An 11,822-nucleotide genomic window follows, 5' to 3' on the forward strand; every position below is an offset into this window, starting at 1 on the left:
GGCGCTGGACGAGAAGTGGTCGGCCGTGGTCTTGATGGTGGTCTTGTCGGCCGAGAGGGTGAACAGAGGCGGTCGGTAGAGGCGGTAGTTGATGGTGGGCAGGCCCGGGTAGCGCGGAAACGAGGCCGGGTCGTCGTCCTGCGGTACGGGGGAAAGAGGCTGCTGAGCCGGGGTGGACGGGCCCGAGTACGGGGGAGGGGTGGGCGACCGGGCCACGATGTAGGAGGATGACGATGCCGTGCCCGGGGAGGGAAACTCGAGCTCCTCTTCCGTCATGGGTACCGCGTTGGTCCCGGAGCTCAGCAGCTGGCTCGGGGAGGTTTGGGGGACTGGCTGCCGGCGAAGCTGCGACTTCTCCCCGCCCGAGGAGGACAGCCCCATGTCGGCCATGAGATGATGTTGATGACGGTGACTACGGCCTACCTAAGGGGCAGATGAGCACCGTGTAAGGGATGGTCTGTCTCACTGCGCCGGCTTGGCTTTGTTTCCCTTGGGGCGGTGTCGGGACCGGAGGGTGTGAGGAGGATGTGGAGACACTACGGCCGTCTCGGCGCCCCGGGACACCCGGAGGAGGCAGCAGATCGGCTCGGAGACGAAGCAGGAGGCAAGCCGGAGGGCTCCCTGAAGCATGGGGCAGCGATCAACAAAGAGAGGCACCGGCTGCGGGTGAGGGTGCGGGTGCGGGTGCGGGTGCGGCTGTGGCTGCAGCTTCGTGATTCTGCTGTTTTTCTGCCTGTTCTTGACGGACGAGGCGATGTCGCCAGACGATCAATGGACCTTGCAAGAAGGTCAAGGCCATGGCGGGGTGCATTGACGGGAGCAGGGACGTCGGCCAGGCCGCCCTGTTGAGGATAGAGGGACATGGGCGTCTCGTGGTGGCGCAGCAGCAGGCTGACTGCTGGCGATCATGCGCCGGGCCAATCAGGGGAAGATTGGGTTGTTTTGTTTCGGGTGACCAGGGCTGACAGATGCCAGCCTTGTACCGTCGCATTGCGTCCCGTCCGTCATCAGGAGAGAGAGAGGGGGGGAGAGAGAAAAAGAGAGAGAGAGAGAGAGAGAGAGAGACAGAGAGGCGGCCAACCTCAGGTACCTGCCGCTTGGAGACAGGACTGGACAGGATAGGTGCGTTCCATGGAACCGGAGAGAGGGCAGAAACAAACCACCTGACCCCTCAACCAAAAAAAAAAAAGAAAAAGAAAAAAATTAAAATAAAAAAAACCCTCACCAGAGCGGGATCATTCTTTCCCGATAAGTAGTGTACTGTACATATTACTGTACATACGTCCAAAGGAAAGTCGAATCCTTTTGTTCTTTCCCACCATGTCTTGGGAGATGGACAGGATGAATGGAAGGCGCCAACCGGGAAGGGGGTGGAACTGACAGCACCGCCTGCTGGGCCACCGCGGAGTGAGCGGGGCACCGCTGGGCTCCAGGTAGCATGTCCTGGTATGTACACGTTCTTGTACACAGTAACTAGACAGTACGTATTACTGCCAGTGCTCCGTCCCCTTCGTCCCCTTGTTTCTGTTTCATGTTTCATTCCTCGAGCCCCTCCGACAACACAACCCCGTGGAGAACAACAAACAAGAAGCTCGCCTCTCCGGGAGCTCGATCCCACCGCCGTTTCTTGTGCCGAGAGCGCCGCCTGGCTGGCGATCGTGGGGCGCCGAGCTTCTGCAGCCGGCGCCGGCGCAAGCCTAGCCATCTCGGGACACCAGGCGCCCCCCAACGTGCGCTCGAAACCACTGGTTTCCAAATCTTCGCGGTCCCTGCGTCTGGCGTCGGCAAGCCCACCGCCCTCTCGCCCTATCACGCCAGGCAACCCCCTCCTGGGTGGCTGCAGCCCGCCGCCCCCGTGCTCCTCGCGCGACAACGGCTTGTTTCGTCACGGGGCTCTCCGTCGTCGAGTCAAGAGGTGAGATGTTGTGTGCGAATCGCCCATGCCGTCCGGTGCCGAGAGGGCTTCGAACACCTGGTAAACAAAACCGACAGAAAAAAAAAGGAGTCTTGTCGCGTTGTTTTTGAATCGAGCCGCCCACGTTATTATCTATCCCCTCTTCTCTCTCTGTCCACCAGTATTCGTCCATCAAGGACAAGACACCGGCCCAGCACTTCCCGGCAGATCGGGGCTGCTTCTATCATGCTGATTGTTTTGACTCGGCCACAACCGTGATGGTGATGATGATGATGATGATGATAAGAATCATGTCTTGCCCGCCATCACCATGACCGTGGCCAACCTCATCCGAGCCTGGCTGCTCCTTCTAGGGGTCCCCCTGGCTGCCTTCACCATCTATGCCTCTGTCTATGTTGCGGGACTAGGTTCGGTGCCGTCGATATTGGCCGTTGTTGGCGTAAGTTTCAGGACTCCGCGCATGCATGGATCAGCAAAGTCTCGTCTCATCACCACCATCCTCATCATCCTCTTCCTCGCGGATGCGCTCCGGCCGCCGCCGCCGAGCTCAGAAAAGGACTCTGCGAAGCCAAGCTCAAGCGGAGGCTCGTCAGCTCCTCAGGTACCTGCCCATCCCGTCTCATCCGCTCCCAACAATATCGCTCACCATCCGCCATAGCTCCCATCTCTAAGCCCCCTCCCACACCACCGCATCTCCCTGCCGTTTTCCCGCTCCCCACGCTCCTCTCGCTCCCAAGGCAGCGTCCAGAACGACCGTCGAACCCTCGAACCGGTTGTTCCCAGCTCCAGCTCCGATTCGGACTCTTTTCGATCATCCCAGCCCCCCACGCCACCCCCCAAATCCCCGCGTTACTCTCAGCGGCAACAGCAGCAGCAGCAGCAGCAGCAACAACAGCAACAACAGCAACAGCAGCAACAGCAGCAGCCGCCGTGGTATTTCAACGTGGTCCCCCACCCTTCGCTCCCGCCGAACCGCATCAACCTCATCCTCTCCCTTTGCCACCTTCGTGAGTCGCCTGAAACTCTCCTCCCCCCTTTCTCCAACCCACAACCCCGCAGAGACACGCCCGCGCCCGCGCCCGCAACCACCCTCCGCTAACACCACCACCCTCCCCTTGGCCCGGGGCGAAACCCTCCAACCACCACAGAGCTCCCCAACGGCACCTTCCCCGCCACCCCGTTCGTCTCGGCCCTCCTCTCCCTCTGGACCGCCCGCCCGACCCCTCTCTCCGGCCCGCACCTCCGCCTCCCCGCCTCCGCCGCCGCCGGGCCCACCAGCCCCGGCATCACCGCCCTCGCCCACGCCTGCCTGACCGACCTCTGCCAGACCGTCTGGCGCGCCCAGCGCGAGGGCCGCGAGGACGACGTCCTGTCGCCCGACGAGCTGCGGAGCCTGGAGCGCGTCGGGTGGGAGCTCGGGTGGGAGCTCGGGTGGGCGTACGAGCGCATCCGGCTGGCCGGGGCCTGGTTGGCGAGGAGAGGAGAGGGGGCCGGGTGACGGGATGAGCCTGAATCATGACGGATTTTTTTTTCTCTTCTCTTTTTTGTTCTTGTGTGTGCGTCGTCGTATGTTGTTGAACCATGTTTTGCTTATTTATACCTTTCCTGGTTTGGGCCTGGGGTGGGTTACGCGGTTGCAAAAAGTATGGATGGGCGGCGTCTGAGGTGGCTATTCATAGTGTCTGAAATGTCTGTTGGATAGATATGTTCCTGGGCGTTGGGTTATGATCTTTGACATGATGGATGACGCATGACAACGATCCTGGGACGGGCATCAAGAACAGAACATGGCCAAGGCGTTAAAAGGGTTGCGTTTCTCAAAGGTTGGGACCCGTGGGGTTTGGGTTTTGTACGCTAGGATGAATATCAAACCAAACCATGGGGAAAAAAAGCGTCAACAAACAGTATGATCACAGAGACGTGCAATGACGGGTCGCATTCTCTAGACCGACTGATCCATTCTCCGGAGAAAAAAAAAAAAACGTCTCTCGAAATGCATGCATCGCCCATGATACGGCGCCATAAACTCCCCTCACGACCAACCCTCGGACTCAAATGCACCGGGTATCCATGCCATCCCATGCCATCCCATCCCATTTCCGTACCGTGATGAGCGTAACTGATCAAAGAACGCGAGACCCGCCGTCAATGCCCTGTTCATGCCGCGAGCCGGCGGACCGGTCCGACATGTCCCGCCCGCTACCAGCCCGTCGACGTTGCTGCCTCGGGTCCGGCCCCGTTGTTCAAATCCCGCCGCTCCTGCTGCCTCTCAAACGCCTTGCGGCACACCTGCTTCATCAGGGTGCGGGGCGCCGGGCGGCCCGTCATGAGCTCAAACGCCTCGATGGCCATCTCGGCCACCACCTCGAGGCCGTCGACGACGGTCCACGCCGGCAGCTCCGCCTGGGCGATGCTTCTCATCTGGGCGACAAGCGGGGTCACGAGGGGTTCGTAGGCGAGCTGTTGGCGTAGGACGTCAGCACAAGAGCGTTTCCAACGGGTGCGGGCGTCGAGGACCGCCAAGGTGGGCAGAAGTGAGAGGGGGGGGGGGGGGGGGGCATCATTCTCCATCAACGAGCAAGTACTTACTTCCACCACCACGCCCCCCGTCGGGCTCTGCAGCCAGCCCGGCGGCATCTCAAACTCGGCCGGGGGGTTGCTGCCGTCGACAGACGTCGCCGGCACGCACGACACGATCATGGTCGGCTGCTGGAACCCGGAGGGCCAAGGGTCGTCAAGCGAGCGCAGCACGCGGCAGATCTCGCGCGCCGGCGCCCCGTTGGCCGCGGTCGGGCTCGTGCTTCTGCTGCCGTTGGCGGTCGGGGCCGTGGTCGGGCAGGCCGAGGGGGTGCCGGCCCAGTAATCGTTGAAATGCTTCGCCACGGCTTCGGCGTTGGCCGCGGTGCGGTTGTAGAGGAAGATGTTGCGGCATCCCAGCTGGTACAGCGCATAGATGGCGGCGCGGGCCATGCCGCCGGCGCCGATGACAAGGCCGGTGGTGCGGGACGGCTGGACGTGGTTGCGAGGGCTGATGGCGCGGCGCAGGCAGGTGAGGATCGAGCTCCAATCCGTGTTGTCGCCAAAGAAGTCGTGCGCGCGGCCCGCCTTGTTGCGCGAGTTGGCGTGGTCCAGGATGGCCGAGGTGCGGCCGCGCAGGGGCAGCAGCACGTTGACGGCACCGATGGCGGTCGCGTGGTGGCTCTTGACCTTGAGATGAGGCATGATGGCGACCTTGAACGGGGCCGTCAGGCTGGCGCCGCCAAAGGAGTCGCTCAGGCACAGGTCCTGGAGCCGATCCAGGGTCGAGCAGCCGACGGCTTGGAACGTGTGCGGCATGCCGCAAAAGTCGTAGGCCGCGGCGTGCATGGTGGGGGACAGCGAGTACGACACGTTGGATCCCATGACGTAAAACTTGAGCGGGTCCAGCAGGAACTGCCGGAACTGAAGCTCGAGCGAGTGGTAGGCGGTCGACACGGTCGCCAGGTGCTCGCGCCCGTTGTCCATGTCCGGGTGCTTAACCGGGCCGAGGATGCGGGTCTGCAGCGGGGTGCGCACGCCCAGGACGGAAAAGTCGTAGGCCACGAGGGGCGGCTTGGGATCCGGGATGGCCTCGTTCAGACGCCGCTTGAAGTCGTCGAGGCACTCGGCCGGGCTGTCGTTGGTGCAGAACCGTACCATGCGGACGATGTCGCAGCCGAGGGCGCGGGCGCGCTCGTAGTGGTCCACCTGCCGCGCGTCCTGCCAGGGGAGCGCGCCGAGGCCCGTGTACCAGTAGTTGCCGATGGCCTTGGACCGGCCGCGGTGCTGGAGCACGTGGCGGACCAGGGACTCGTCGCGCTGGAGGTCGACGCTGATGTACTCGACGCCGAGCCGCAGGCCGAGCTCCAGCAGCTCCTTGTCGGCGGGGTTCTTCTCCTCGGGGGGACGACGGCGCTCGCCGCGCGGGTCTTCCTCGACGTGGTAGATGATGGGCACGCCCAGGTGGCGTCGGATCAGGGCCACCTGCCGCGCGATCTCGTTGCCGAGGTCGGGAGGCCAGGTGTCGATGATGAGCTCCACGCAGTCGCCGCGCGCCTCGAACTCGGCCCACTCGAGGTCCATCGACAGGAGGTACGACAGGCGAAGGCGCAAGGCGTACGAGTAGGAGCGGAACTCGGGAGGGATGGCGGCGACGGAGAAGGGGCTCTCAAGCCAGGCCTTGGTGGCGCCGCGGCCCGTGATGATGTCGAGGAACCGCGCAAAGTCCTGCTGAGCGGCCAGCAGGTTGGCCGGCCCCGGGGAGACGGCCCCCCCGTGGCCGTCGGGATCCTGGGGGCGGCCGGGCACGTTCCACCCGGCCGACGGCGGACCGGCCGGGCGCGAGTCGTCGTACAGGTTGTAGTACTCAAAGTTGGAGCACCTCCTGTGGCTGGCATCGGCCTCGAGCAGCTGGCGGGCGGCGGCGTCGTCGTCCATGAGCTCAAAGATCTTGCGGCTCTCGCGGTGGACGTAGACGACGGGGTTGGTGCGGGCGTAGTCGCGCAGGGCGGCCTGGGCCTCGTCGTTGAAGCTGCTCATGCCGCACTCGATGATGCAGCCGGTTCGGTTGTCGTCGAGCATGCGCTTGAACACGTCCACATCCTGGCGGACAAACTGGTCCCGGCCGTGGCGGTCGAGGTAGTCGCCGCGGGTCAGGCCGGTGAGCTTCTCAAAGTACTGGTCCTCGGTGACGAGGCGGCGGCGAAGATGGAGGGCGCCCATGAACCCCAGGGTTCGCTTGCCGGCGCCGCGGCAGCCGACAAGGACGATGGAGGCATGGGGCTCAAAGAGGAGCTGGTTCTTTGGCGGAGCCATGGTCGGGTAGAGTACCCCTGGGCGGCGGTTCTCTCTCGAGCCCGCGTCAGCTCCGAGACGGAGAAGGGGGGTGGCGAGGGGAAAGCGTCGCGGCAGAGGGACGAGAGGATGCGAGGATGGAAGAGAACGAGACAGCTAGAAATGACAGATGGTGTGGTGGTCATCAGCTGCAGATCGCAACGATGCCAGGCCCGTTTCCTCTTTGCACCGACATCGCTTAGTCGTCGACGAGCAGGACATTGAAAGGGGGGGGGGAGAAGACAGGAATCAATTATGGTCCAACGCTGGAAAGAAGGCGACCCTAGGAGAGCCCAACCGGGAGTGCCGTCGTTTGACGTTGATGCGGTCGGCAGATTTGTCGGGATCGACGTTCCGGGAAAAATGTAGACCCTCGTTGTCGTCGGCGGGGCAGTGGATTGCCCGGATTACACAGCAGATCCTGGTGTTGTGCGGAGTGAAGAGGGACAAGACGAGCGTAAATTTCGTACGGTTGGTAAACAGTGGTAAAAGACGATGCCGGCTGTGGGGTGTTGGCCGGGCTCCCATTGACCAATGGCGGCAGAGCAACCGTTACCGTGAAATGTTACCGACTTTTTTTTTTTTTTTTTTTTTTTTGGGAGAGAGAGGGGGGGAGGGGAGGACCGTCTCCGTCTTGTCTGCTGTGTATGTACTATACTAGGTACGTGGTAACTATATACAAAGGACATGAAGGTGAAATTCTTTCCCTATATCGCTTTATATTTGCACAAGGAAGAGCAGCATTGAACGCAAAAAGTTTCCCATGTCCATTCTGTATGACGCGTGGAAATTCCCATTTCCAGCCCTGGACGGAGAGTTTGCAGGTTCATCCTGTTTGTCTTACTCAGTAGAACACTTCTTCTTCCACTCCCCGGAGCGCCAACCTGGAACTGGAACCTGGGACCACCTGGCCCCACTCGGCGAGCCCCACTCCAGGACGGCCCCAGATTTCCGGAGCGCAACGCGGGATTACACTGCTTCGTACTTTGTACAACCCGCCAATTGTCATCCTGGTAATCGTTCGGTTCAGTTACATGCATTTCATTTCAAGCCTTCAACATCAACCACCCTCAACGTCGTCAGCGCGCGTGCTTCCTGAATGCCCCGCGGAACAGCCGGGCATTGCGCTTTGTTTTCATCTGCGTTGCGCCATTTCCATCGTTCCCCGTCGCATTCTCCTACATTCGCTCGCTTTTGTGCTTGCACGCCGACCGATCCTATGGAGCTCTTGTCGGCATCAGCATCATGAAGTCTGCCGAACAGCGCACGGCGAACGGTCACAAAGCGGCCGGCGCCGTGGCTGCTGCGACCCCTGCCAACAAGCGTCGGAAGGGCAAAGAGAAAGACAGCGTTCGCGATGGTCCGGACCTTTCCCGCTCCTCGACTCCGGCCCCGCCGCCCAGCGACACCGGGGCCGACGCTGGCAGCCCGGGCGACGCCCCTCCCAATCCTCGCAAGCGGAAGAAGACCTCTCGCGCGTAAGAGCAAAACAACTGCCCATCAACCCCAATTCCTTCCTTCTCATTCCCTTGCTCACCGCCTTGCAGCTGCGACCACTGCCACAAGTATCACCAGCCGTGCGACAACGCCAACCCGCGGTGCTCGGTTTGCGTGAGGGACGACGTTCCGTGCACGTACGAGCGCCCCATCAAGCGTCGCGGTCCCCAAAAGGGCTACCGCATGGCTCTGAACATGTACAAGGAGGCCGCCGCCGCCTGGGGCGCCATCCTGGCCGGCATACCTGGCATCGAAGCCCTCATCGACAACAGCCTTCGCTCCGCCGCCGGCCAGAGCACCATCGCCACCATCCGGGACGCCGCGCAGCAGGATGCTCTCATCGCCAGATGGCACCAGAGCCCCGTCCACCTCGCCATCTTTGGCCACAACGGCGCTCCTGCGGGCACCTCGGGTGCTGACGAGGCCGGATCCAATGCGGCCACCGGCGGCGACGCCCCGGTTGACGACGACAACAGCAACAACAACAACAACAGCAATGCTGCCACAGCCCAGAGCAACGCTGGCGCCCAGCTCGTATCGAACCCGCCTGCGACCGTTCCTCACAATACCCCGACCCAGGCTAGCAACCCACAGGCCCAACCAGTTTCGGCTCCCCCGGTCCAGCCGGCGTACCTGGCTTCCACGGTCCCTTCGCTCGGCCCAGTCCCCTCGGTGCACGCGGCCGCTCCGGTCCACACGGCCCCCTCGGTGACGACCACCGCTGCCGGCACCACCGCTGGTCCCGCCTCCCACCACGGCCTCGCGATGCAGCCCCACCACCACCACCTGCCGCCGGCGCAGCTGACCATGTCGTCGCTGTTCGACATCGTGGCCAAGGACGCAACGCAAACGTCAGAGCCCCTGTTTGGTTTTCCCATCGACCCTGCTTTGCTTCACTACCAGTACCTTCCCCCAGGGCCCATGCTAAATCCAGGTCTTCCCGTCTTTGCAGTGCGAAGCACGCCTCTCGGACCCTCGCCTCTCTCGGATTCGCCCCCAACGAAACCCTTTCCGACTTTTACACCATGAGCGCGAACCCGGAGCCGATCCCCGAGGAGGCGGCCCACGGCGGCGACCCGGACTTTGACCCCGAGCTCGGCACCGAGGCGGAGCAGCGAGCGTATTATGAGTTGCTCATGGGCAGGAAGTTCCCCGGTTGACGACGGCGAGCGAACGAGCGAGCGAGTGATTGATTGGTGACGACGACGAGCCATGTACGGCATACGGCAGTAGGGCCATCGCGGTTCATGAACAACCGTGACGGTGACGAGGAGAGACGCCCACCTATTTCCTGGTTTGGCTGAACAAACTCCTCCACCCTGTCGGTGTTGGAAACAATGCGCTTTGTGTAAGGACTTTTTTTTTTTTTTTTTTTCTCTTTCTTGTTTCTTTCCTTTTGCCATTTTACCATGCGAGTCCTATGTGTTGAGAGGTACGTTTACCACCATCGACCTGCTCGTCTGGTGACCTAGATGAAATGACTGATCAAAACGCTGCCTGCAGGATAGAGCGCATTTGCATGTACGGATATGATACCCCCCCCCCCCCCCCCCCGCGCCTCGGGGCACATCGTGTACACATTTAGAATATGACCCTTTGACGGGATACAACTGTCTGTCAGGGCCGACGCTGGGAATGGTCACGTGTATGGATACGGTTAGGAATACGGGTCGGCATGGAACGGGAATGGAATATGGAATGGTATGGAATGTTAGGTAATCATGGGATCTCGGTGTTTGAGGGATACGGCAACGGATGCGCAAGCACCATCATGGCGGGTGCCAGATCGGCGTAATCTACTGCCTCGCATGCGGAGCAGCGGATGCACGGCCGTCTTTATGATAGATAGCCCGACGAAATGAGATGCCCCATTCGCGCGGATCCGCGCCCTCTGGATTTCTGCCATGTGAGCTACCTAGCGGATGAGTAAGGTTCATGATTTATCGAGTCGTTACCCGTTATAACATGGTTGTCTGCCCAAATCCCTGACCCCATGGTCCCTACACGTCCAGTGCCGATCCTGTGGCCTCGGTGTAACGGAGGCGGTTCTCGAGGAACCTGTCACCCTTCCTCTCTCGTCCATGCCATCTTCGCTGCGACGATACCAACCCGCTGAATGACACCCCGTCCGAAACAATGCAATTAGAAAAAAAAAAAAAAAAAAACCGACGAGAACCCACGCTCGTGCGCTATTACCAAAGAAGCTCCCCCGTCCAGGCCGCGCTCCATGAGCCCGTTTCTGGATGAGAGAGATCGAAGTCAGAAAGAGAAGAGAAGGGAGGAAGACGAGAGAAGACAAAGGAGGGAGGAACAAGGTAAGGGGGGGGGGCCGGGTCGCCATCAGATCAGCTCGAACCCTTCATCCTCTTCCCACCTCTCCTCGGCGCCGACGCCGCCGTCGCCGCTCTCGCCCTTCCTCTCCCTCCTCCCCCTCTCCTCCTTCCTCAGAATCGCCCTCACCCGCCTCCCCCGGACCGGCTCCCCGTTGCCATCCACCACCTCGTACTCGCGTTCTACCAACCTCTCCGTCTCGCCCCCGAGCCCGCCGTTCCTCCCGCCGCGCCCGCCGTGCCGGTTGACGCCCGAGGGCTTGACGAACACCTCGAGCGTCAGCGGCCGGTTGGGAGACTCTGTGCAGTCAAAGCTGTAGATGAAGGGGTCCGCGGCGGCGGAAGAAGAGCTGAGGGCCGACGAGGACGACGACAGGCTGCCCGAGCGGACGCGGGCGGGCTCCGGAAAGGCGTTGGGGTTGCCGGCGCGGCGGGCCATGAGGGCCGAGGTGGCGTCTTGCATCTCGGCGAGAACGTGGCAGGCGACGCGCTGGCGGCCCAGCGGGGTGTAGTACTGGAGACGGCCGCCGGGCTTGACAAAGTTGTGGGGCTTGACGCCGCTGCAGCAGGGATGGGGTGTCAGTTCTGCGGATGGAGAGGCGGCGGGGGCGGGAGGGGTTGGTGGGACAAGGAATGAAGGACATACGAGTTCTTCGACTTGGGCTTCCTGCACGGCCTCGCCTTGGACAGCACGGACTCGGGCAGCGTGGATCCGGCCGGGAGGTTGCCGTTCCAATCCACCCGGACGCCGTAGAGGGGCCGGGTGCCGTAGGCCCATTTCGCAACGTGGTCCTTTTGATGCTTCCACTCGGTCCTCGCGGCGCGGAGGTCGCGCTCGAACTGAGCAGCGTCGGACAAGGTCGTCATGGTGATGGAAGCTGTCGTGGGGGAACGCGTAGGGTGTTGGATGGCCGGCTGCGGTGAGTCGGCCCTGGCGGGAGAGATGCGCCGGGGATGAATGGAGGATGTCGACGAGGCTTGGAAAGATGGGAAAAGGAAGACAAGACGTCGTAACGGTCGGAGAGCCGGAACCCTTGGGCCGAGGGGGATTGATGTATAGTAGTATCCTTCCGAGGCCAGGCACCTCCTGATAGAGCGTGTTACAAGGGAGACTGGTCCGTGCCCCCGTACGATGACCGAGCAAGCCGGAGCCGCCTGGGTTCGATTGCGGTTCCAGGGAACTCAACAAAAGAAAAGGGATGGGTAGGTGACCTTTGTTGTCTGAGGTG

General features: G+C 61.9%; 4 protein-coding genes across 4 annotated transcripts; 2 read left to right on the plus strand and 2 right to left on the minus strand.

Moving 5' to 3' along the window:
• Window positions 1-2,225: 2,225 nt before the first annotated feature.
• VTJ83DRAFT_4821 (uncharacterized protein) lies at window positions 2,226-3,413 on the plus strand (the record flags this gene model as incomplete). The annotated part of the gene is made up of 3 exons (XM_071011353.1): window positions 2,226-2,516; window positions 2,574-2,922; window positions 3,064-3,413. The coding sequence occupies 3 exons, from the start codon at window positions 2,226-2,228 to the stop codon at window positions 3,411-3,413; spliced, it is 990 nt and encodes a 329-aa protein (XP_070866271.1).
• A 701-nt stretch (window positions 3,414-4,114) lies between these two features.
• VTJ83DRAFT_4822 (uncharacterized protein) lies at window positions 4,115-6,748 on the minus strand (the record flags this gene model as incomplete). Its single annotated transcript, XM_071011354.1, has 2 exons — window positions 4,115-4,375; window positions 4,505-6,748. 2 exons carry the CDS (start codon window positions 6,746-6,748, stop codon window positions 4,115-4,117), a joined length of 2,505 nt encoding a protein of 834 aa, XP_070866272.1.
• Window positions 6,749-8,011: 1,263 nt separating this feature from the next.
• VTJ83DRAFT_4823 (uncharacterized protein) lies at window positions 8,012-9,423 on the plus strand (the record flags this gene model as incomplete). Its single annotated transcript, XM_071011355.1, has 3 exons — window positions 8,012-8,244; window positions 8,314-9,114; window positions 9,216-9,423. 3 exons carry the CDS (start codon window positions 8,012-8,014, stop codon window positions 9,421-9,423), a joined length of 1,242 nt encoding a protein of 413 aa, XP_070866273.1.
• Window positions 9,424-10,603: 1,180 nt separating this feature from the next.
• Window positions 10,604-11,460, minus strand: VTJ83DRAFT_4824 (uncharacterized protein; the record flags this gene model as incomplete). The annotated part of the gene is made up of 2 exons (XM_071011356.1): window positions 10,604-11,153; window positions 11,240-11,460. The coding sequence occupies 2 exons, from the start codon at window positions 11,458-11,460 to the stop codon at window positions 10,604-10,606; spliced, it is 771 nt and encodes a 256-aa protein (XP_070866274.1).
• Between the last annotated feature and the right edge of the window lie 362 nt (window positions 11,461-11,822).

Source organism: Remersonia thermophila, chromosome 4 (genome assembly GCF_042764415.1).
Source record: "Remersonia thermophila strain ATCC 22073 chromosome 4, whole genome shotgun sequence".
In the NCBI taxonomy this organism is placed as follows: Eukaryota; Fungi; Ascomycota; class Sordariomycetes; order Sordariales; family Chaetomiaceae; genus Remersonia; species Remersonia thermophila.